Source organism: Cervus elaphus, chromosome 8, assembly GCF_910594005.1.
Source record: "Cervus elaphus chromosome 8, mCerEla1.1, whole genome shotgun sequence".
NCBI classification, from domain to species: domain Eukaryota; kingdom Metazoa; phylum Chordata; class Mammalia; order Artiodactyla; family Cervidae; genus Cervus; species Cervus elaphus.
In genome coordinates this window covers 9,992,858-10,018,445 of record NC_057822.1, presented here as the reverse complement: position 1 = coordinate 10,018,445, position 25,588 = coordinate 9,992,858, and the positions used below count along the sequence as shown (strand labels likewise).

General features: G+C 42.3%; 1 protein-coding gene across 4 annotated transcripts in view; it reads right to left on the bottom strand.

Annotated features, from left to right (window-relative positions):
* WDTC1 (WD and tetratricopeptide repeats 1) overlaps positions 1-25,588 on the bottom strand; it is a 60,831-nt gene that overhangs the window by 11,769 nt on the left and 23,474 nt on the right. For 2 of the 4 annotated variants that reach the window (XM_043909389.1, XM_043909387.1), the window contains exons 4-9: positions 6,962-7,008; positions 6,414-6,525; positions 3,570-3,760; positions 1,313-1,495; positions 512-606; positions 65-180 (exon numbers count right to left, since the gene is read on the bottom strand). In XM_043909389.1, coding sequence (XP_043765324.1) covers positions 65-180; positions 512-606; positions 1,313-1,495; positions 3,570-3,760; positions 6,414-6,525; positions 6,962-7,008 — 744 coding nt within the window. The remainder of the gene's footprint in view (positions 1-64; positions 181-511; positions 607-1,312; positions 1,496-3,569; positions 3,761-6,413; positions 6,526-6,961; positions 7,009-25,588) is intronic. The other 2 variants (XM_043909390.1, XM_043909388.1) reach the window with 1 other exon arrangement.

The following is a 25,588-nucleotide window of genomic DNA, read 5'->3' as shown; positions in this document are numbered from 1 at the left end:
AGCCCTGGCTGCCGGATATGGGGGCAGGGGGAGGGGAGGGGCCACCTTGGGCGGCCAGCCGTACCTGCTCTCCCCCCATGTTGACCAGCAGCTCTGTGCCATTGGGGCTGAAGGTGACATAGGTGGCAACCAGCACTCTCAGACGGTTGTTGTAGTCGGGCAGCTTCACTGGCAGGTGACCTGCAGGGAACAGTTACCTGAGTGTGAGGCTTCCAGTCCCTCCCAAAAGGCACAGGGAGTGGTGAGAAGTCAGCCTTCCCAGTGATCAATCATCTTCCTCAGAAAAGCAGCTCTAAGTGTTGAGCCCTTACTGGGGCAACTCTTATACACTATGTCACTGAGTCATCACAATCCCATTTTACAGAAAAGAGACTAAGATTCCTTCAGGGTAAGAAATTTGCCAAAGGTCACATAAGAGCTGGTGGATGGTAACCAGGATTAAATCCAGGTCTATCTGACTCTCGGTTGCCACTGCCTCCTTGCACTGCTCCAGACACAATCACCACCCTACCTGCTACGTAATACTGGGCCGCGCCGTCCGGGAGGGGCTTCTGTCGGTCACAGAAGGTGTGCACGCCTGCTGAAGGGCTCTGCTTCATGCTTTTTCTGGTGGCAAGGCAAACAAAATAGGTTATAACACCGATCAGGACTCCTGGCTAGACTACACTTCCTCGGGAAAAACCCGTTTGTGTCCCTGGAGAGATACAGGAAGAGGTACCTTTCTTCCTGACCTAAGCACCCCCAAAAGTCAACCAACTAGACAGCTGTGGACACATCACAGTGGCCCTGCCTGCCGTCTTTGGTTCACGGCCACCCTGATACTCCCATTTCATAGATGAGGAAGCTAAAGCTTGTGGCTCACTCTAAGCCATGTAGTGTGTGAAGAGTAACAACAGTTGTCCAAATCCACAAAGGAAAGTAATGCAGGCCAGAAATTCGTACACCTGTCCCAGGAGTCCACTGAAAACTCAGACTGGCGGAACCGCGCAGGTCTGGGCCTTCTGTGGAGGTTCTGAGTATACTTTATTTTTTAAAAAAGAATAAAGTAAAATCGTATGTACAAATAAAGGAATTTACATGTATAAGATGATAACTATGTACACTATGTATGTACAGAAGATAATATACACAGTGATTTCTTTCAGGTAATGGAGTAATAGTAATTTCTTTAATACACTTTTCATAAAAACAAGCATGGGTTGAATTATTTTAAAAAATCAAAGAATGAAAAAAAACCCACCTCAAAGAGATGAGGGCCTGGCAATGAGGGTAAGGGGTAGCAGGTTCCCAGGGACTTGCCGCATATTCCTACCTGTGGTTGTGGATCATGCGAATGTCGTAGAGCCTCACAAAGGGCCCGCTGGCCCCCACGGCCAGGCAGTTGTTGTCCTGGGGGTTGACGGTGAGGCACTTGGCCTCCACCAGCTGGCCACAGTACTCTGTCAGGTCGATCAGCACCTCCGAGTGTTTACTGTTCTCCCGAAGGTCATACTGGCTGTGAGAGAGGACACAGCTGGTTGGGGGTGCGTCCGTGGGCAGAAGGCAGGGGAGAAGCCAAGGCCTGGAGTGCCAAGGGTCTGGGAGGGGTTCTGGATCTGTTTATAAGTAAGAATGTCAAAAACCACTCCCATATCTTGAGTGCCCTGTGTGCCAAGCACCCGTAGGAGGCTTCTCATACATTCTTTTTATTCTAACAGAACTCCCTAAGGTAGATACTACTGAACCCTTTTATTAATTTTTTTAACAGATATCAATATTATTGCCACTAAGTACTATTACTACTGACTACTAACACTTCATGAGACATTGCTTGGTGTCCAGTATTGTTCCCAAGTGTTACACAGGTATTATCTAATTAAATTCTCACACCATCCCTAGGTACCACTAGAAGTTCAAAGAAGTTCCATAACTTGCCTGGATGACACCGCAGTAAGTGCAGTGCTGGGATGGTGCAGAGCTGGGAAGACTGCGTTTTAACCACTCTGCTCTGCTCCTTGATTCTAATTCTTAATTTTATTCTTAACCTAGTTTCTTGTAGGAAACAAAAGAAGTACAGAGGTGACAGAAAAGAGAATCTGGAGATCATCTACGAGCTTCCCAGAAATGCCAACACCCAGAACAAGCCGGAGTCCCATTCAGATGGTAAAGTGAAAGTGAAAGTCGCTCAGTCGTGTCCGACTCTTTGTGACCCCAAGGACTGTAGACTACCAGGCTCCTCTGTCCATGGAATTCTCCAGGCTAGAATACTGGAGTGGGGAGCCATTCTCTTCTCCAGGAGATCTTCCTAAAGCAGGGATTGAACCCAGGTCTCCCGCACTGCAGACAGATTCTTCACCATCTGAGCCAATGGTAAAGGTCAGGCCAAAACATCCACCCAGCACAAGCACACTTCTGCCAGGGACCTGTTTTGCTTCTAGGACGCAGGCACATCCAGAAAATGGCAAAGGCATCATCCCTGTGCTCACCCACCTCCACCTAAACACCTGCAATAATCTCTTCATTGTTCGCTTAGCTTTCTAAGCCATCCTCACCAGATTGCTCTTCCTGAAACATGGTTTTTGTTACAGATGAGGAAACAGGTCTGAGGGTGAAGTGACTCGCCTGGACACTGAGTGACAGAGGTGGGATTCGACCTGTTCTGAGTTCTGGTTCATCCATGACGTAGATACCCCTCGTCCTCTGTGAAAAGGAAGCGCGCACAAAGTCCCATGGGGTCTCAAGGGAGGCAATTAAAGCAGATTGTGGAGAGAGGGAAAAAGTTCTCAGGTTATATCTGAAGAAAGGAGTTAAACAAAGGTAATGAGACCATTGTAAGAAAAAGGGAAGTAGAGGCAAAGGTGTGATGATACAGGTCAGTGAAAAGGGGGAGAGTCCACTTAAGCATTTCTGGCTGGTGATCTCCCTCCCAAGAATATGTCCACTGACCAACTGTTCAAGGGAAATGTATCATGTGCCTCTGTGTGCCAGGCATTGTGCTGAGCTCTAGGGACACAACCAAGGACAGGACAGACAAAAACGTTGACAGAGTTTACTACTCAGTGAGGGACACAGACAAAAGAGTGAACCATCAAATACATAAAGTAACTCCAGATGGTGATTAGCGCTACAGAGGATACAGTGAGGGCACGGAGACAAAAAAACAATGGTGAGAGGTCTGTGGTAGAGAGGACGGCCAGAGAAGGTGCTTCTCGGGAGGTGACTCTTAAGCAGTATCCTTAGGGTAAGAGAGTGTTGAGAGAGAGCCGGGACTGAGAAAACCAGGTCGAGGGAACAGCATGGGGGAAAGTCCAGAGGAGGCAGACTGTGTGTGTGAGGCGATGAGGAAGCCAGCGGGCTTGTGTAGCTCAGGAGACGGTAAGAAGTGAGGGAAGTGAAGAACAGGGTAAGCAAATGCTCCCACTGTATTTGTTCCCTGATAACTGGGCTGGGCAGACCATTGAGGCTGGACCTCTGTTGGAGGGAAGGACCCAGGTCTGCGGGAGGAAGCAGGAGGGCAGATGGGAGGGGGAAACCCACAAGGAGTGTGAGCAGGGGAGGCCCCGGCCCCATGCCCTGCCTCAGGCCCTCACCGGATAAGCCCGTCCTCAGCAGCGCTCCAGAACGTGTTGGGCCACATGGGTGCCGTGGCGATGCGTTTCACCCGGTTTGTGTGGTCTCCAAACATGTGGATCGTCTCCTTCACGGTCAGGTCGTGGACATGCACCTTGGAGTCAGCTGCCCCTGTGATCAAGATGCGGTCCCCAGCATGAGGCAGGAACTGCTTGGGAGAGATTGAAGAAGAGGTTGGCAGGTGGTGGGGGTAGGTCACGGAAGAAGACTAGCCTGCATGTTAGCATCCTTTTTCCCCCCTCTCCATAGCAGATAAGAAAAGGAGCCCATCCAAGACAATCTACCAAGAGAACTTTGGATCTTGAGCATCAGCCTGTAGGCCTAAAGGTCAAACTCAGGGTGTACACCTTTATTTTCCAGACTGGTCCTGACCCACGCCAAGCTGGACTAGCTAAGGAACTCTCTTCTTCTGATTCTTCCCCAGGCCAAGAGCTGAATGGATGATAATCACAGTTGTTACCATTTATTAGGCATTTACCATGTGCTAGACATCAAGTACGTGATTTATCTTATTAATATAATATAAAAATCTCATTTAAATTGAGGTTTGGCACTAGCATTCAGCAGGACTGGGTTCGAATTCAAGTCTGTTTGACTCCTAGATACTTCATGATGACTATTTAATAACCTGGGGGTTAAGTAATAAATTAGTCTTAAAACACAAGTCCCTCAGTGTTTTAAGAGAGTGGGTGTTTTAAATTGGTTCGAATATTTCTGGAGAACAATCTGGCAACAGGTAACATAAAAACTATTTCTATCTTTTGATCCAAAGCTACCACTTCTGAGAAGTAATTCTAAAAGAAAAAAGGGACCCATGCACAGATGCTCCAAGTAGCACTCCTTATAAGGGCAGTGCTGGAAATGGCTCAGAAGTCAGACCCTGAGGAAGGGCTGAGCATCAGAAGGCTACAGCTCTATGTGGACATCATTCAGAAGGACAACCCTATCATTCCAATGAAGCTGAGAACAAAATGGTCCAGATCACATATGGCAAGGACAAAACAGCCACAAACATAATTTTGATTAAGACTAAAAGTCTAAAAATACTAAAGTTCCACCTGGCTTGAGCTAAAAATTCACTCTTTCCACATACACTTCTCTGATAGCTCACCAGTATAAGGGCTAGATGAAAGATGGAACTTGATCATTTTTAGGGACAACTAGTAATCTTTAATCCTGTCTGGAAACAACATCACCCCACTTGCATCAGAAACAGAAGAGCTTGTGGCTGCTGCCCTACTCGTCCTGCATTATAGATGCCACGAGGGGGAGCTCGTGGGTTAAATACATCTGTGGTTTATCACCAGAAGGGAGAGGAACCCTTTTATAATAGAAGAGAAGACTGAGGGTCTTGCCCAAGGTCTTAGTATTAGGAAGTATCAAGGCCACTGTCCAATTCTGGTCTCTGAACTAGACATTTTGTGTTCTAGGATGCCAAACTGACAGCTTAGGTCCCTTCTCCTCATCTGACCCCGCAGATTTAAACTAGACCTAACACTTTTCAGGCGACGAAAGCAGTTTCTGGTCATCATGTAAGAGGTGAATCAGCATTTCTCAGTCATTAAAAATCACAGAAATTAATCTAGGCTTGGTCCTTGGAACAGCAGATGAGAGAGCTGGGAAAGAAGTTCTGATTAGGGAAATAAGTTGGTTTTGAGCTCTTGAATCTGTCTTCCTCTTCAGGCTTCTTGTAATTGGTCTTGATATTAATCAGGAAAAGATTTCTTGGATTAGTGAGGCTTTCCAAAGAACAGCTTCACTCTCACATACACCATTACAGAATTTCAGAGCTGGAAACATCCTTAAAGGTCATTTCCTTTAGGTTCCCAGTGAGGAATACCTCAGTGCTGGGACACTGACTACATCCTCAGAAGGCCCATTTTGCCTTTTTCAAATACCTCTAAGCATTAGACAGTTCCTTCCTTCATCAGGCCTACATCTGCTTCTGGAAAACTCATAGTCACTAATCCAAGGTCTGTTCTCTGGAACCAAAAGGGACAAGCCTCACGTTACTTTCACATAACAGGTTTCCTGAGGTCTGAAGAGAGGCCTCACCAGTGGCTCAGACCATAAAGAATCTGCCCACAAGGTGGAAGACCCAGGTTCGATCCCTGGGCAGGGAAGATCCCCTGGAGATGGGAATGGCTACCTATTCCAGTATCTTTGTTTGGAGAATCCCATGGACAGAGGGGGCTGGTGGACTATACAGTTCATGGGGTCACAAAGAGTTGGACATTTTCACTTTCAGAAGTCTGAAGACATTTGTAAGTCCCCTCCACCAACAAACAGCAGACTCATTTCCTACAATCACCTGTGCCAGGTGCTTTTTTTTTTATCAACCATCTCTGTAAACTGTAACATCAACCCTGTGGATTGCTACTTCCCTTTTTAGTTAAGTTATTTACTCATGAATTTGAGGGATTTTCCTTAGCTACTTCCTTTTTATAGATGGGTAAATAGGCTCAGAGAGGTCAGGCAATTTGCCCAGTTCACACAGCTTCCAAGAGGCAAATAAGGGGGTCAAACACGGGTCTGCCTGCTATGCTATCAAAGTTCATACTCAGAACCATACCTTATATCATCACCACTCACATGCGTATACATTCATTTGGAGCTGACCTCTTGGCTCTGAGAGAGGAATTAGCGCATGGAAAAGAGACAGAGAGTTTTAGAAATCACCAGCAGATGCTCAGATCACAAAGATGTCTGTGATCCCCAGAGTAGGTGGGAGACACACATGCAAACACGACCACACACACAACCCAGTCACACGGTTCATCTGCTCTGCGGCTTCCCCTGCTCACCTTGACAGAAAAGATATTTGCAGTGTGTCCTGTGTGCATGGAAAGCAGCTTCTTATGGTGCAGCGGGTCCCACACAATTGTGTGCTGGTCATCAGAACCAGAGGCCAGCAAGCTGCAAGCAGAGACAGGAACAGTTTTGACCTCTCCTCAAGTTCCGCTATCCCGTGTGTCCCAGGTGAAAAGGACTTAGGCCACACACAACTTTAAGAACAACAGTACGTGTCACAGAATATAAGGTTATCTTGTAAACAGTGATTGATTCTCTTTTATTTTGTTCTGAGGATTTCTCATTGTTCCTTAAATGCATTAGCTTATCAAAAAAACAGAGTTTGGAAGGTCATCCAACCTTCCATCTATCTGGGATTCATTATTTAACTTTACGCTGCTCCTGATGAATGAAACTTAAGGAGACAGCAGAGAGCAGAGGACCCAGCTCCTCTTCTGGGTCCACTCGTGTCCTTAGATCTACAAAGAGGAAGGAAAATCCCCTCCTCCCAACCTCTCCACATCCTCCTCCAGCACCCGTAGGTGCCAGATCTCATACTTACTCTCCTTTCTCGTTCCATTCCAGACAGTTGACACATCCTGAGTGACCCTGGGGGACAAGAAGAGAGCCAATTAGAAGTTCTCCTGGAGAACTCAATATCAAGAAGTAGAAGTGGACAGATAAAATACCCTTTCCATCATCAGTGTTTTCTAGGTGTATGTGAGTGACCAGGACTGAATCAAACCACCTTGCAGTTCACAACATATAATGCACTTTCATACGCATAATTCCACTTGATACTGAACCCCTCTGAGCCACAAAGGGAAGATTTTATTGATTTTATTTTGCAGAAAAGTAAACCGAAGTTCAGGTAATAGTGGAAGTGTATCCAAACAAATTTCTGCTCCTACCACTAGAGGGGTATCTATTAACAGTCACTACCAGGGACAGCCCCTCAGCCACAGAAAATCTGGACAGAGGAGCCCAACTGACTGAAAGGCAGCCAGTTAGCTAGAAGCTTGATCTTGCATTCATCTGGCACATATTTATCCAGCACTCACTGCATGCCAGGTACTGCTCAGATGCTGGGGGTATAACAAAGTCCCTGGTCTTCTGGAGCTTACTTCAAGTACATGTAAAGTAAGGTAGATTAAGCACAGGGGTGTGAATTGAGAAACATGGAGAAGTGAGGCACTTAATGACAAATGCTGAAGTTGAAAGCATTCACAGAGAGAAGTCATGGCAAGCTAGAATTATGAGGAAACAGAAACCATGAAAAGCAGAAGGTATGAAGTAGCAGAAACAAGTCTTACATGGGAGAAGAAGAGAAAAAGGCACTTCCATTCCTACATTCTATTCTTTCCTTCATTCCTAATGGCATTTTGATTTTCATTTCATCATCTGTCCAGCCCAAAATAAGACTATGTATTTCAGGAAGTGTAAGTTCATTGCCCTTTCCACAATGGTGGGTTCAGGAACTTAGATCTAAGCCAAATTGGCATTCACCCAGACATAGGGACTGGCTCAGAAATGAGCCTGTAACCCCAACTGGATGCAAGGGGGCCAGGAGTTGAGAGCATGTAGAAAAGAAGTTTTCTCATTTTCAGAAAAGAGTCTACAAAAGGGACGCCTTTCTTCCTGTGGATGCTGAGTGTCCTGATGTGACTCCGAGAACTGTGACCATGAGGGTGGCCAGCCTGACAGTGAAATAAACATGGAGAGGAAAGCCCAGCCAAAGGAATCACAGGAAGATGGAGCCAGAATGACCAGAGTCACCCACCCTGATGTCTACCCGACTCCTGGGCTCCAGTCAGGAGCCAGTCAGATCACTGGTTTAAGGTCACCAATGTGCTGGGCTGTTACTTGTGGCTCAGAGCATACTGATCAACTCATTCTTCAGGTCTCAGTTCGTGGGCACTTCCCTCAAGAAGCCGTTCCCACCCCGTAAACCTGGGAAGGAGGCACACCCTTCCTGTGGGCTCCTACTGTCAGGCTGTATCACGGCCCTGTGTTGACATGGTTGTCTGTTTCACCAGACTGAGCGGGGGTAAGTGGCCTCTGGGACCACGCTCACTGTATCCCTGAGGCCAGGGACAGTGCTCGGCACGTATCTGCTGCACAGTGAACAAGTGGGTCTGGTAGGGCTCGTGGGAAGACTTGAGAGACATGAACAAACCCCTGACTCTCTCATCAGCAGAGGCTTTTCCTCTGCCTTTTCCTTCCCTCTCAGCCAGTGTCCTATAAAAATTCTCATGTGGGTTGAACCTCATGTCTTTGTAGGTTCTGCACTTCAATACATAATTAACACATTCACTCTGTTCAACTTGCCAGACCACTGGCTGACCTGCGGCCTCTCACTTTCCCATGGCACTAGGTTGAAATCCCATACACGGCTCTGGTCACTCTTCCTGAATCAGATTCATTCCTGTCCTCACCCCTCTCATTTTCCCACCAGGCTTTAAATTACCCAGGGGTTACATCTTCAGCTTGCAGTTTCCCAGAGTGCTGAGGGCTTTCAATGTTCGTCACTTACCAAGGGCTTACAAAGAGCTAGGCATAGTGCCTTGCACCTGTGGTGGGCAGAACAACGGCCCCCTTACAAATGTCAATGTCCTGGTCTTCTGAAACCCACGAATACATTACGGTAGATGGCAAAGATGCAGATGTGATTAAGGTTAAAATCCTTGCGATAGGGAGATTATCTTTATCCAGGGGAGCCCAATACAATCACAGGAATCCTTAAAATCAGAGAACCTTTCCTGGCTGCAGAGAGGAGAGAGATGTAAGTTTGAAACGGCCTTGACCGACAACTGCTGGTTCTGAAGATGGAAGGTTTCTTCTAACCAAGAAATGCTAGAAACTGGGAAGTGCAAGAAAACAGATTCCACTCTACAGACTCCAGAAGGAACAAAGCCCTATCAAGACATTAGGCTCGTGAGACCCAGGTCAGACTTCCGACCTACAGAATTAGAATATAATACGTTTGTGTTGTTTTAAGCCACTAAGTTTATGGCAATTTGTTACGGCAGCCTTAGAAATTTTACAGCATTCTACATTCATCATCTTGTTTAAGAAACAGGTATCATTACTTATTTCATGGATAAGAAAAACTTCCCTGGAGGTCCAGTGGTTAAGATTCTGTACTTCCAACACAGGGGGTGTGGGTTTGGTCCCTGTTCAGGGAACTAAGAATCTGCAAGCTGAGCAGTGTGACCAAAAAAAAGGAAAAAAACAAAACAAAACAAAACAAAGAAACAACTCTCCCCTCCCCCCAGCCAAAAAACCCCCAAGAAAACCCAATACTCAGAGAGGTTAGGTAAGCTGCTGCGATTCTGTAATTTATATGTATTTATGGTATGTCAGAAAGATATAGTCTTGATCCTTCTGTCTGGCACAGAAGTCCTAAAAACCCTTGGAATTTTCTAAGTAATAAAAGTAATAAAAATATCGTGATATCCATAACAAACCTCTTTTAACTAACACCTGAGTTTATGTTAATGAAGAGATTTTTGGGAAGCACCTAAGGCTACAGGCTGGTTACCCAGAGAACCAAATATATGACTGGAGGGTTGGAACTTTCAGTCCCACCTCCCTGACCGCCAGGGAGGGGGAAGGGGCTGGAGGCTGAACTGACACCAATGGACGAAGATTTAATCAGCCAGCCAGTGTAATGGGATACCCAAAAGGACAGGGCTCAGAGAGCGTCTGTGTTGGGACACATGGAGATCTGGGGGGACTGGCATGCCAGGAGAGGACGTGGAAGCTGTGCATTCCACCCCAAGGACCTTGCCCTTTGCACCTCTTTTATCTGGCTGTTTTCTGAATTATACCATTTTATAGTAAGCCAGTAATCTAGTAAGTAAAATGTTTCTCTGAGTTCTGTGAGTCACTTTAGCAAACTAATTGAAACCAAGGAAAACGGGTTTGGAACTTATGAAAAGTTAGTCGCTCAGTCGTGTCTGACTCTGCGACCCTGTGGACTGCCAGGTTCCTCTGTCCATGGAACTCTCCAGGCAAGAATACTGGAGTGGACTGCCATTTCCTTCTCGAAGGGATCTTCCTGACCCAGGGATCGAACCCGGGCCTCCTTCATTGCAGGCATACTCTTTACTGTCTGAGCCACCCGGGAAGCCCCTTGGACTTCTAATAGACAGTTAGTCAAAAGCACAGGTGACAACCTGGATTTGCAATTGGTGTCTGAAGCAGCTGTTGGGGCTGAAGGGCAGCAGGGTTGTTTACAGGACTGAGCTTTTGACTTCCTTGGTGGTCCAGCAGTTAAGGACTGAGCTCCTAAACGAAGTGATCGGATACTATCTCCAGGTAGACAGTATCAGAAATGAGTTAAACTGTAGAGAACCAGCTGGTATTGGAGAGTTGCTGGGTAGTATAAACCAAACCAACACACACCCACACGTTGGACATGGCTAATGTAGCACAGCTAAGCAGTGGTATCAGGAAGCATTTTAACTCAAGGGCTCAGGCTCTTAAACACTGTCCGAAAAGTGCATGAATGCTTCCAGGATTATTATATTTGTCCTCAAATCAGTAGCCCATCCAAAGTACAGAAGACAGGCCACAGCAGACAAACATACTTATGACTCATTTTTACACAGTAAAAAGCAGCTCAGAGACAGGTAAGTTGGAGAAAGTATAGAGAGAAAGTCCAAATCAGATTCTATAAAAATACAAAGTAACTATTGACAAAAAGTATTAATAAAGGGCTCTATAAGTTAGAATATGTGTTTGGGAAGCTAATTTATATAAGGCATGGGATGTTTAACAGGATTTGTTTTGGCCTTGATAAACAAGGCTGGCTTAGATGAGGTACGTGATCTAGGATTAAGTTGAATACAGTGGAAGAAAATATGCCTATGACATATCAGAATTAAACAGTAGGTAAAAAAGAAGGAAGAAAACCTCAAACTTTAAAGAAATAGAGAGGAGTGGCTGTTTACAGATGGCTCCAAGAGAGGAACAGACCTCTGTGTGGCTGGCTCCCTGGAACCCTGGACATGTCTCTACTTACGGTGAGCCTTGCATACCAGGAATAAGGAAGAAACAAACTGCACAGAGAACGAACCTGCAACAAAAGTCCCAAATCTCACTCAAGTTCCAAATTCCAACCTCTTACTACCTGCTTAACTTGATTAAAGATTGATTATAATTACTATTTATTATAAATTCCTATAATTGCTAGGCAGCATTAGTATACAGGAGGAAAAGGAGGCAAGGAGATGCATTTTATCACTGACACTGCTTAGAGCTGCAGGTGCATAATGATGATAAAAAGCAGATGGACACTTAGGTGGTTTTCTTACTGCTTTTAAATTCTTTACAGACCACACACCCCCTTACACCAAGCCCCCAGCTTGGTATGTCACTGCTGGGTAGAATACTAGATAGCAATATACATGACCTTATTGTCATTCCCTTTTTACAGGTAAGACTAAATCTCAGAGATATTAAATTAAGTCACTCAGACTGTTAACACCAGAGCCTGGATAGGAACCCAGGTCTATATATCTCTAAACATTTCTCTGTGCTGGATTACCTCAAATGCCGCCCTTATTCCCACCCAAGTTAAAAAGAGATCTCACTGCTACTTTCACCTTAGAAAACTGTCAGTTTGATATAAAGTCAAATTCATATCTACCCTATGACCCAGCAATTCCATTTCTTAGGTATTTACTCAAGGGAAATGAAGACATTTGTCCACCTAAAGACTGATATAAGAATATCCCTAGATGCTTCAATTTTCAAAGTCCCACACTAGAAATAACCCAAATGATCATTAACAGGAGAAGAGATACACAAAATGTAGTGTATTCAAACAGTGTAATCCTACTTAGAAATAAAAAGGAACTACCATAGATACATGAAACCATGTGGATGAAACTCAAAACACATGATGCTAAGCAAAAGAAGCCAAACAGAAAAACATGCATACTGTGTAATTCCAGTTTCAGAAAGTGTATGAACAGGCAAAACTAACCTATGGGGAGAAATAGAAAACAAACAAGCTAATCTTTGGAGATAGAAGCCAAAAAGTGGTTGCTCTGAGAGAGGAGTGTTGACTGGAAAGGGCACCATGGGAAGGTCTACAGTGATGGAAGTATTTTCTGTCTTGTCATGAGTAGCAGTTACTCAAGTGTCAAAACTCATCCAACCTGAGACCTACGTACTTTATTTTTATGCAAATCATACCTCAATAAAGGGAAGAAAAAAGGTAATCATAATAATAGTGATAGTAGTAGCTAATATATAATAAGCGGTATCTCACCATCCTCTAGGGACAATATTATGCCCTTCACTTACACTGATTTAAACTTTACAACTGCCTCATGATGGAAATACTACTACTATTCTCATTTTTTTAAATGAGAAAAAGGTTAATATCCATATTGCATAAACAGTATAGTAAGAATGTGAATCCATGTCTGACAGACTCCACAGCTTGGCTCTTAACCATGGTGTCATACTGCCTTTTTAAATTCCGGGGTATCTCCCCCAAAACTGAAATGTCTGCTATGTACCTGTAAGTGCTAAGCTTTCATGTATACCAATTCATTTAAACTTTATAATACATGTTGTTTATTAGCCTTAATGTATTAAGATTACACAGTTGCAGTATAACAGAATGTAGTGAGTCCTGAAGGCAAATAAAACTCAGTCATCTTAAAGGCAGAATGATGTGAGTACACAAACATTTCCATAAAATCCTTCTGTTGCTTCTTTAACCGAGTTCAATGCTTTCTCAAATTTTAGTGTGACTGAAAATTACCTGCTAGAGTAGTAAGAGAAACAAGAATAACTAAAACTCATCATACTACGTGTCAGGCCCTGTCCTAACTGCTTCACATAATTACTCTTCAAAGTTCATTAAACTGTTCATAAAGGACAGTAAATGTGTTTCTGGGTTCACAAGCTGTGTTTCCTTGAGGAAGTCCTATAACTTCTCTGTGTTTCAGATTTTACATCTCTTAAAAAAAGGTGATAATATACATAACCTCATAGGATTGTTGTGGGGAACAAATCAGTATTTGTAAAACACTGTGATAGCTGAGTAACAAAATTGGAAATCAAGTCCAAATATGTTCTGTCCCCTGCACCATGATAATTTAAGACTTACAGTACAGCCTGATGTGAACTATGATTACTAGGGAAGGAAAAATCCTCCTAGAAGTCATTAAAAGGAATGATTTAAAACATATTTCTAAAAAAATAAGGTAAAATATATTTCAACTGCTATATGTTTAAGTAAAAGTCTAAGTATGAATATAGTGGGGTGAGTCAACAACCATAATTCATATGAGAAACTTTTTCCTTATGCTGACCTGTACCTGCTGTCTATCCCAGCAAATTCACTTTATTTGATTGATGGACTGATTTATTTTTATTTCTTATATGCTAGGCACTCTTATATATGCAAAGGCTATGGTGGTAAATAAGATAGAGAACTCCAGTGATGAGGGAGACAAAAAAACAAATAAACACAGGGATCAATAAAATGAGTTCAGACAGTGATAACTGTTATGTAGAAAATAAAACATGGTGGGACTTAGCTGGTGGTGCAATGGATAGGAATCCACCTGCCAATGAAGGGGACATGGGTTCAATCCCAGGTCCAGGAAGATTCCACATGCCACAGAGCAACTAAGCCCATGTGCCACAGTTATTGAGCCTGTGGGTCACAACTACTGAGGCTGCAAACTCCCGGGTCTGAGAGCCACAACTGCTGAGCCTATGTGCTGCAATTACTGAAGCCCATGTGCCCTAGAATTATATGCCGCACCTACTGAGCCCACATACTGTGACTACTGAAGCCTGTGTGCCTACAGTCTGTGCTCTGCAACATGAGAAGCCACAGCAATAAGAAGCCCACGCACCACGAAGAGTTAGCTCCCATTTGCTGCAACTAGAGAAAGCCCCTGCACAGCAATGAAGATCCAGTGCAACCAGAAAATTAATTAATTAAAAGAAAAGAAAACATGGTGATGGGTTATACTTTAGATACACTGGTCAGGGAAACCCTATAGATATGTTTGAGAAGAAATTTGAACACTGAGAAGGAAAAGCATGCCAGGCATAGGAAAGAACAAGTACAAAGGTAAGATCAGGCTTGGCATGCTATAGATATAGAATTAAGGCCAGCGGCTAGAATATAGGGATAAAAGGGACAGAGTAAGGCAAGCTAGGTTTTGGAGGTAAGCAGAGGCAAGATTTAGCGGTGTCACATAGGCCACAAATAAACCCTTACATTTATGTAAGGTTAGCTGCTTTCCAACAAGAGTGCCAAGACAATTCAAATGAGAGAAAGAGTAGTCTTTTCAACAGATGATGCTGTAATAACTGAATGCCGCTGCTGCTTGGTTGCTTCAATCGTGTCCAACTCTGTGTGACCCTATGGACAGCAGCCCACCAGCCTCCTTTCTCCATGGGATTCTCTAGGCAAGAGTACTAGAGTGATTTGCCGTGCCCTCCTCCAGGGAATCTTCCCAACCCAGGGATTGAATCCAAGTCTCTTACGTCTACCTGCTGTGGCAGGTGGGTTCTTTACCACTAGCGCAACCTGGGAAGCCCAATAACTGAATGGTGGTAGTGGTTTAGTCGCTAAGTCATGTCTGACTCTTGCAACCCTGTGGACTGTAGCCTGCCAGGCTCCTCTGTCCATGGGATTCTCCAGGCAAGAATACTGGAGTGGGTTGCCATTTCCTTCTCCAGGAGATCTTCCCGACCCAGGAATTGAACCTGGATCTCCTGCATTGTAGGCAGATTCTTTACCAACTGAGCTATGAGGGAAGCCCATATACATAACTGAATAGGTATATGCAAAAGAATGAAACTGGGCCTCGACATGACACCATATATAAAAATTAACCCAAAATGGATAAAAGACATACATAGAAGACTTAAAACTATAAAACTTTTAGAAGAAAACAAGTGTATATCTTTGTGATCTTGTATTAGGAAATGGCTTCTTAAATATGACACCAAAAGTGTAAATGAAAAAAGAAAGAAAATAACTTGGACTTCAAGAAAATTAAAAGTTTTGTGAGTCAAAAGTGCTCTCAAGAAAGTGAAAAAATCCACAGAATGAGAGGAAAATTTTCAAATCACATAATCTGATAAAGGTTTATTATCCAGAACATACAAAGAATTCTTATGACTCAACAATAAATAACAGTTTAAAAATAGTCAAAGCACAAATAGATGGAGAAATATACCATGTTCATGGATGAGAAGAATCAATATAACAAAAATAAGTATACTATCCAAAGCAATTTATAGATTCAATGCAATCCCTACCAAACTTCCAACGGTATTTTTCAGAGAACTAGAACAAATAACTTCACAATTTGTATGGAAACACAAAAAACTTTGAATAGCCAAAGCAATTTTGAGAAAGAAGAATGGAACTGGAGGAATCAACCTGCCTGACTTCAGACTATATTATGAAGCTACAGTCATCAAGACAGTATGGTACTGGCACAAAGACAGAAATATACATCAATGGAAAAAAACAGAAAGCCCAGAGATAAATCCATGCACCTATGGACACCTTATTTTTGACAAAGGAGGCAAGAATATACAATGGAGAAAAGATAATCTCTTTAACAAGTGGTGCTGGGAAAACTGGTCAACCACTTGTAAAAGAATGAAACTAGAACACTTTCTAACACCATTCACAAAAATAAACTCAAAATGGATTAAAAATCTAAATTTAAGACCAGAAACTATAGAACTCCTAGAGGAAAACAGGCAAAACACTCACTGACATAAATCACAGCAGGATCCTCTATGACCCACCTCCCAGAGTAATGGAAATAAAAGCAAAAATAAACAAATGGGACCTAATTAAACTTAAAAGCTTTTGCACAACAAAGGAAACTATAACCAAGGTGAAAAGACAGCCTTCAGAATGGGAGAAAATAATAGCAAATGAAGCAACTGACAAAGAATTAATCTCCAAAATATACAAGCACCTCATGAAGCTCAATTCCAGAAAAATAAACGACCCAATCAAAAAATGAGCCAAAGAACTAAACAGACATTTCTCCAAAGAAGGTATACAGATGGCTAACAAACACATGAAAAGATGTTCAACATCACTCATTATAAGAGAAATGCAAATCAAAATCACAATGCGGTACCATCTCACGCCAGTCAGAACGGTTGCTGTCAAAAAGTCTACAAATAATAAATGCTGGTGATGGGGTGGGGAAAAGGGAACCCTCTTACACTGTTGGTGGGAATGCAAACTAGTACAGCCACTATGGAGAACAGTGTGGATATTCCTTAAAAAACTGGAAATAGAACTGCCATATGACCCAGCAATCCCACTGCTGGGCACACACAGCGAGGAAACCAGAACTGAAAGAGACACGTGTACCCCAATGTTCATCGCAGCACTGTTTACAATAGCTTGTAGTATTACAATATTACTCAACTATTAAAAAGAATGCATTTGAATCAGTTCTAATGAGGTGGATGAAACTGGAGCCTATTATACAGAGTGAAGTAAGCAAGAAAGAAAAACACCAATACAGTATATTAACACATATATATGGAATTTAGAAAGATGGTAATGATGACCTTATATGCGAGACAGCAAAAGAGACACAGATGTAAAGAACAGACTTTTGGACTCTGTGGGAGAAGGCAAGGGTGGGATGATTTGAGAGAATAACATTGAAACATGTATATTACCATATGTGATATAGATCACCAGTCCAGGTTCGATGCATGAGACAGGGTGCTCAGGGCTGGTGCCCTGAGGGATGGGATGGGGAGGGAGGTGGGAGGGGGGTTCAGGATGGGGAACACATGTACACTCATGGCTGATTTATATCAATGTATCACAAAAACCACTACAATACTGTAAAGTAATTAGCCTCCGGTTAAAATAAATAAATTAATTAAAAAAATAAAAATTGTCAATGGATCTGAATAGACATTCCTCCAAAGAAGAAGATATACAAATGGCCAATAAGCACATGTAAAGAAGTGCAACATCATTAGTCATTCAGTTCAGTTCAGTTCAGTCGCTCAGTCGTGTCCGACTCCCTGTGACCCCATGAAATCGCAGCACGCCAGGCCTCCCTGTCCATCACCAACTCCTGGAGTTTACTCAAACTCATGCCCATCGAGTTGGTGATGCCATCCAACCATCTCATCCTCTGTCGTCCCCTTCTCATCCTGCCCCCAATCCCTCCCAGCACGAGGGTCTTTTCCAATGAGTCAACTGTTCGCATGAAGTAGCCAAAGTATTGGAGTTTCAGCTTCAGCATCAGTCCTTCCAATGAACACCCAGGACTGATCTCCTTTAGGATGGACTGGTTGGATCTCCTTGCAGTCCAAGGGACTCTCAAGAGTCTTCTCCAATACCACAGTTCAAAAGCATCAATTCTTCTGTGCTCAGCTTTCTTCACAGTCCAACTCTCACATCCATACAAGACCACTGGAAAAACCATAGCCTTGACCAGATGGACCTTTGTTGGCAAAGTAATGTCTCTACTTTTAAATATGCTATCTAGGTTGGTCATAACTTTCCTTCCATTAGTCATTAGGGAAATGCAAATCAAGACCACAATGAAATAGCACATCACCCCCACTAGGAATGACTATAATAAAAAAAAGACAGTAAGTATTGGAAAGAATATGGAGAAAATGGAACCCTTGTACATTTCTGGTGGAAATGTAAAATGGTGGTGCCACTTGGAAAAACAGTTTGGCAGTTCCTCAAAAAATTAAACATAGAGTTGCCATATGACACAGCAATTCTACTCTTAGGTATATAACTAAAAGAACTGAAAATAAATGTCTGCACAAAATCTTCTACACCAATTGTTCACAGCAGCATTATTCACAATAGTCAAAAAGTGGAAACAAACAAAATATCCACTAACTGATGAGCGGATAAATAAAAAGTGGCATATCCATATAATGGAATGTTATTTTGCCATAAAAAGGGATGAAGTATTATTCATGCTTCAACATAGATAAATCTTGAAATTATCATATTAAGGAAATGAAAAAGATGTTAGTCACTCAGTCGTGTCTGATTCTTTGCGGCCCCAAGGACTGTAGCCTGCCAGGCTCCTCAGTCCACAGAATTCTCCAGGCAAGAATACTGGAGTGGGTAGCCATTCCCTTCTCCAGGGGATCTTCCTGACCTAGGGATCAAACTGATGTTTCCCACATTACAGATCTGTCTGAGCCACAAGGGAAGCCCCCTTATTAAGGAAGTCAGATACAAGAAGCTACATAGTACGTGATTCCATTCATGTGAAGTATCCAGAATAGGAAAATCCATAGAGATAGAAAATAGATGAGTGGTTGCCAGGGGGTGGAGCCAGGGGCAGGGGATGGGGAGTGCTATGGGTAAAGAGCTTCTATTTTGGGTAACAAAATGTATGGACTTAGGTAATGGTGGCAGCTGCACAACACTGTGAATGTACTAAAAAACAAAACAAAAAACCCAGCGAATGGTCCACTTATATAAAACACATAAATGTGAAAAAAACCCAAAAAGCTCAAGTCAACAAAAAGGGGGCAGGCTAGATTTGGCCTGCCAAGTCATAATCCGCTGACTCCTGATCTAAAGGATAGTCCTTGAAATCTCTCACAAAGTCAGATCTCTGCTCCATCTTTTTCTTTCAGGGTGACTACTTGATAAACGTTGTCAAATTTCCTTCTCTAAACTGATATTGTAAAAAAAAACTCTGACAAGTCTTCATTAGAATCAGGTTACTCTATCAAACTATCCTGGTCTACCATACCAACTATATTCAAAAAGAAAACCTCACTAGTTTGATATGATTTGTTTCCAGTGAATTTATGCTCAAATTTACACAAGAAACAAAACAGAAACAAAAAAGCAATCAAACCAATTGTGAAGTTGGGGTATATATAATGTATGCAACTTAAAAGGTCATTATTAATAAAACTAAAAAGGCAGAAAAATAAATCCACCAAGCTAAGAACTATTTGTTAAGGACTTTAAAAAAAGCAGACGCATGGGTGAGGTGGGAAAGACTATGAAATTTAAGGCCAGACAGGCCTGATATAAATCTTACTAATCTTATTTCTACCACTCATGTGAACGGAAGTGCTTTTTTACTCTCCTTATTTGTAAAGAGGGTACTTTCTTCTCCCTCTCTCTACCTCAGTGCTAATGCCAAGCATTGTGCCAAGAAATCCCATGAGTGGAAGAGACAGAATGGATCAAAGTATGATCAGAACTTTTTAAGGCAGACCTGGAAAACCCTAGCGATGTGGAAAGCAAACAGCTCCCCGCCTCCAAAGTGAGGACTGCAGGTCACAAACTGAAATCCCAGGGTATTTGGTCCTGTCTGGTTAGGATAAAACTCACTGAGACAAGATGAGCTAGCACATAAAACTAGATGGGGACAAGGAATGCTCAGCAAAGGTGTCCAAGGAATACAGAGAAGTGTTTTGGTCTATATGACAGAACACCTTACAACTTATCCTAATCAATGTTAAACTTAAATCTTGACCTCCCTTTGGTCTCTCTTAATCAGTTCCTGCCACTGCAATACTTCTTCATATTTTCTTAATGAACATTTTAAACTCTCTATTTAAAAAAAAAAGGGTGCAAAAATATATGGGTGCAAAAACACCCATATACATCTTTCCCCTAATTCATTAACTGCTAACGTTTGTCTCCCCCTCTCCTCTCTCTCCACACACACACACACACACACACACACACTCTTTTCTTTTTCCCCTTGAACCGTCTGAGAATAAGTTACAGACTTCAGGACCCTTTATATACTTAAATTTCAGTGTCAGGAAATTTGACACTGACACAGTACTATTATTCAATATATAGTCTATATTCACGTTTCATCAACTGTCCAATATTATCACTTTGAATCTGTGGATTGAGGATCCAATCCAGAATCACATGCTGCATTAATTGTCATTTTCCTTTTAGTCTCCTTTAATGTGGAACAGTTCCTCAGTCCTTCTTTTTCTGACACTGACATTTCTGAATAATATGTCAGCTGTTCTGGAGAATGTCTCTGGGTTTGGATTTGTCTGATTATTTCCTCATGATTAGTTTTAGATCATGCATTTTGACAGAACCACCACCCGGGTGATTTTGTGTCCTCCTCAGTGCACACTATCAGGTGGCACCTAATGTTAAAGTGGCGTCTACCGGGTTTCTCTGGCTTCCCAGCTGGCGCAGTGGTAAAGACTCTGCCTGCCAATGCAGAAGATGCAAGAGACATGGGTTTGATCTCTGGGTCAGGAAGATCCCCTGGAGTAGAAAATGGCAACCCACTACAGTGTTCTTGCCTAGAAAATCCCATGGACAGAGGAGCCTGGCAGCCTACACCCTAAAGAGTTGCAAAGAGTTGGATGAGATTGAGCACAGACAGACCAGGTTTCTCCACTCTAATGTTATAAGTTTCCCTTTTGTTTGTGAGAAAGTACTTTTACATTGTGCAAACATCAATTTCCACCCAAAGGTTGGATAACTCACTGATTATTTTTGTCTGAATCAATTACTGATTTGGTATGATGCTTATAAAACTGATTTTTCCAACATTTCATTTCTTCCTTTAGCCTTCCCTTGAGGCTCAGCTTGTAAAGAATCCTCCTACAATGCAGGAGACTTGGCTTCGATCCTTGGGTTGGGAAGATTCCCTGGAGAAGGGAAAGGCTACTGACTCCAGTATCCTGACCTGGAGAGTTCCACAGACTGTATAGTCCATGGGGTTGTAAAGAGTTGGACAAGACTGAGTGACTTTCATTTTGGGCTTCCCTTGTAGCTCAGCTGGTAAAGAACCTGCCTACAGTGGAGGAGACCTGGGTTCGATTCTTGGATTGGGAGGATCCCATAGAGAAATAAATGGCCACCCACTCCAGTATGCTTGCCTGGAGAATCCAATGGACAGAGGAACCTGGCAGATTACAGTCCATGGGGTTGCAGGAGTCAGAAATGACTTAGAGATTAAACCACCACCACAATCTACTAGAATTAAGTGGGTTTTTTCCCCCTTTCTCTCCTCTCCTTCTTCTCTCTCTCTCTTACCAGCACAAACTCAGGTATTTTTTATTCAGTGGGTTTTAATTCATTAATGTCATTATTCATCCTGATGCTCAAATTGCAACGGGTTTGGCCAGTAGCATGCCTTTCAAGTTGGCTTCTGTGTCCTTATGATAAGCCCCTATCATTTTTATTTCTTCACTTTCTGTTAATCCTCTGCCACAAGATGTTGTAGGCTCATGGCTGTCCCAGTCTTGAATCAGTCACTCCTCCAAGAACCCCTAGTTCTTTTTAGAAACCAGTAACTCATATGGCTATTGAGGTACCATTGCTTCTTGGACCCTCTCAGAAGACAGAGCTAGAAATAATATATAAATGTATGTTAAAATAGATGTACTTTTAAACAATGAATTCAGGAATTCCCTGGCAGTCCAGTGGTTAGGATCTGGTGCTTTCACTGCTGGGACCCACGGTCAATCCCTGGTTGGGGAACTAAGATTCCACAAGCTGTGTGGCCGAAAAAAAAAAAAGCAAAACACCCATGAATTCATACTGATACTAATAATTCCAATTTAATACCTCAGAGTTCTTCTTTTGCCTAATCCATATTTGAATTTCCCTTTTCCTACAGCAAGACAGGAACAACACTGATAATATTATATCAATATTATAAATATTATATGTATTATACATTGATAAATTTACCCCAACAACACTGACATATTTACTCATTTGCTCAGTTCTGCAACATACACAAAATAGTTAACAGAACTGCTGCAGAAATAGCACTACAAATGACAAATTTACTAACTAGAGTTCAATCAAGATTTCTTTGTCTTCAAAATATATACAAAGAATATTATATATATAGTCTAAGTATTATGTCAAAAATTACCTGAGTTAGTTGACATCCCTTTCCTCATCTCTGCCAACTTTATTTTACTTTTTGAATGTGTAAAACCTCAATGTGGTTATAAAAGTAAAAATTTTACAAAAAGGTCCAGAAGCATTATTCCCTTTTCTCTACCCCTCCATTCTATGCCTTCTATCCCCCAGAGATGACTAATTGCATTAGTCTCTGCTTATCCAGTCTATGCTTATGGTTGCAAAAATATGCAGTTACATATATAAATTCTTACTCTCCTTCGTTACACCAAACTTGGCAAAATTATATTAAAACAACCCTTACATACATTAAAAAAAAGATATTCCATCTCACTCATGTGTGTTAGTCACTTAGTCGTGTCCGACTCTCTAAGACCCCATGGACTGTAGCTCTCCAGGCTTCTCTGTCCATGGAATTCTCCAGGAAAGAATATTGGAGTGGGTTGCTATTCCCTTCTCCAGGGGATCTTCCTGACCCACAGATCCAACCTGGGTCTCCTGTATTGCTGGCAGATTCTTTACCATCTGATCCACCATGGAAACCCACTCATAAGAGAAATGTAATCTGAAACTCTATTGAGATACCATGTTCCATCAGCTAGAATGGTAAAATATTCTAAAGCTCAACCCCCCAATCTGTTGGTAAGTTGTGGAGAAACAGGTGCTGTCATGCACTCATACTAGGAAGGCAAAATGGTGTAACTCCCATGGAGAAAAATTTGGCAATAGCTAACAAAACCACATATACATTTACCCTTTGGTCAGCACTCCCACTTCTAGGTTTTAACACTGAAGATGTATCTCCAGCAATACTAAAATCCCTATACACAAGTTTATTCATTATGGTGTTGTAATTACAAACTATTAGAAACAACTGTAAGAGCCCATACATGGGAAATTCACTGACTTAGCCTTGCTTTATCTACATACTATTAATAGACTACCATGCAGCTGTGAAAAAGAGCTCCATGAGGGGTTCCCCAGAGGTCTAGTGGCTAGGATTCAGCACTTTCACTGTCATGGGCCTGGGTTTGATCCCTGGTCAGGGAAGCAAGGTCCCACAAATTGCAAGGCAGAGCCAAAAAACAAACAAAAAAAAGAGCTCTCTAACCTGACCTGGGTGATTTTCAAGACATATTAGTAAGTGAAAAAAAGAGAATATATATCATTCCTCAATGATTCTTATCCTTAACAAGTCCTCCAAGTCCAATCACTCCATTCTTCCCTTACAAGCTACTTATATCTTGACTTCCTTCCCACTCCCCTAAAAATCTATGATTCATTACCACAATCATTCTCTTCCAACCTTCATCTGACAAAATCCCAACCCTAGATGATCTTTTAACTTTTCTGTATCTTCAACTTTCCCTTTCTCTACTGATTCTTTCCTGCTGAGATTGTGCTCAAGGTTCTCTAATCTAAAAAGTCCCCTTTGATGCCAAATTCACATCTAGCTGTGGCATTCCATTTTTCTTCCTTCATAACCATACTGAAAGAGCATTCTATACTGGACATCTTTACTTCCTCATTTTCCAATAATTTCTCAACCCACTTTTACTGATACCACAAAAGTAGCCCTAGACAAGGGGACCACGAGGCTTCCTTGCCCTAAATCAAAGGGACACTTCTCAATCCTTATCTTACTGGTCCCTGGCTGTATTTGATGATGCTGACTACACTTCCTCCTCAATGAAACCTTCCTCTTCTGGGTTCCATGGCATAACCCTCTGTTTTCCTTCCCACTCCTCTAGTTACTCTTTCTTTTCTTTTTTAAGGTGCTCTTTCTTGATACCCTTTGCATGTTCTTCTTTGTCCCCCTGGCTCTTATCCTGGTCTTCTTATGGCTCTATCCTAGGCTTTCTTCCTACTCTATACACTCAATGGCAATCATAACTTACTTTTATTGTTCCAATGTATATGTTGCTCACTGCTCCCAAATCAACATCTCCACTGTGTAACTCATTCCTAAGTTCAGACTCAAGTATTCCAACTACCTATCTAGAAGCAACAGTTAGAATCAGACATCGAACAATGGACTGATTCAAAATTAGGAAAGGAGTACATCAAGGCTGTATATCGTCACTCTGCTCATTTAACTTATATGCAGAGTACATCATGTGAAATGCCAGGCTGGATGAAGCTCAAACTGGAATCAAGATTGCCAGGGGAAATATCAATAACCTCAGATATGCAGATGATATCACCCTAATGGCAGAAAGCGATGAGGAACTAAAGAACCTCTTGATGAAGGCAAAAGAGCAGAGTGAAAAAAGCTGACTTAAAACTCAACATTCAAAAAACTAATGATCCAGTCTCATCACTTCACGGCAAACAGATGTGGGGAAATTGGCAACAGTGGCAGATTTTATTTTCTTGGACTCCAAAATCATTGAGGATGGTGACTGCAGCCATGAAATTAAAAGACATTTGCTCCTTGAAAAAAAAAAAAGCTATGACAAACCTAGACAGCATATTAAGAAGCAGAGGCATCACTTTGCTGGAAAAGGTCTGTACAGTCAAAGCGATGGTTTTTCCAATAGTCATGTACAGATGTGAGAGCTGGAACATAAAGAAGGCTGAGCACTGAAGAATTGATGCTTTCAAATTGTGGTGTTGGAGATGACTTTTGAGAGTCCCCTGGACTGCAAGGAGATCAAACCAGTCAATCCTAAAGGAAATCAGTCCTGAATAGTCATTGGAAGGACTGATGCTGAAGCGGAAGCACCAGTACTCTGGCCACCTGATGCAAAGAGCTGACTCAGTGGAAAAGACCCTGATGCTGGGAAAGACTGAGGGCAGGTGGAGAAGGGGGCAAAAGAGGATAAGATGGTTTGATGGCATAATTGACTCAACGAACATGAGTTTGAGCAAGCTCTAGGAGACAGTAAAGGACAGGGAAGGCTGGAGTGCTGCAGTCTACGGACAAAACTCAGCGGCTGAACAGCAACAGTCTAGAAAGCACTAGACGACACGTGGCCTAAGCTCCAGAACAGCCATAACCAAGCTCATCATCTTTTCCTTCAAAATTATTTCTTCTCCAGTGCTCTTCAACTCTGTGAATGATACTATCATTTACTCTGCTAAAAAGAAACTTAACTTCATCCTTGGCTCCTCTCTTTTCCTAACTTTTCACATTCAATCACCAAGAATTCTGTTAATTCCACCTCTTCCATCTTTCAAATTCACTGACTTCTCTCCATCCAAACTACCATTATCTAGGTTCAGGTAACCAATTACTTCTTCCTGAATCACAACCACGGTCTCTTAAGTGGTTTAGCTGTCCACAGT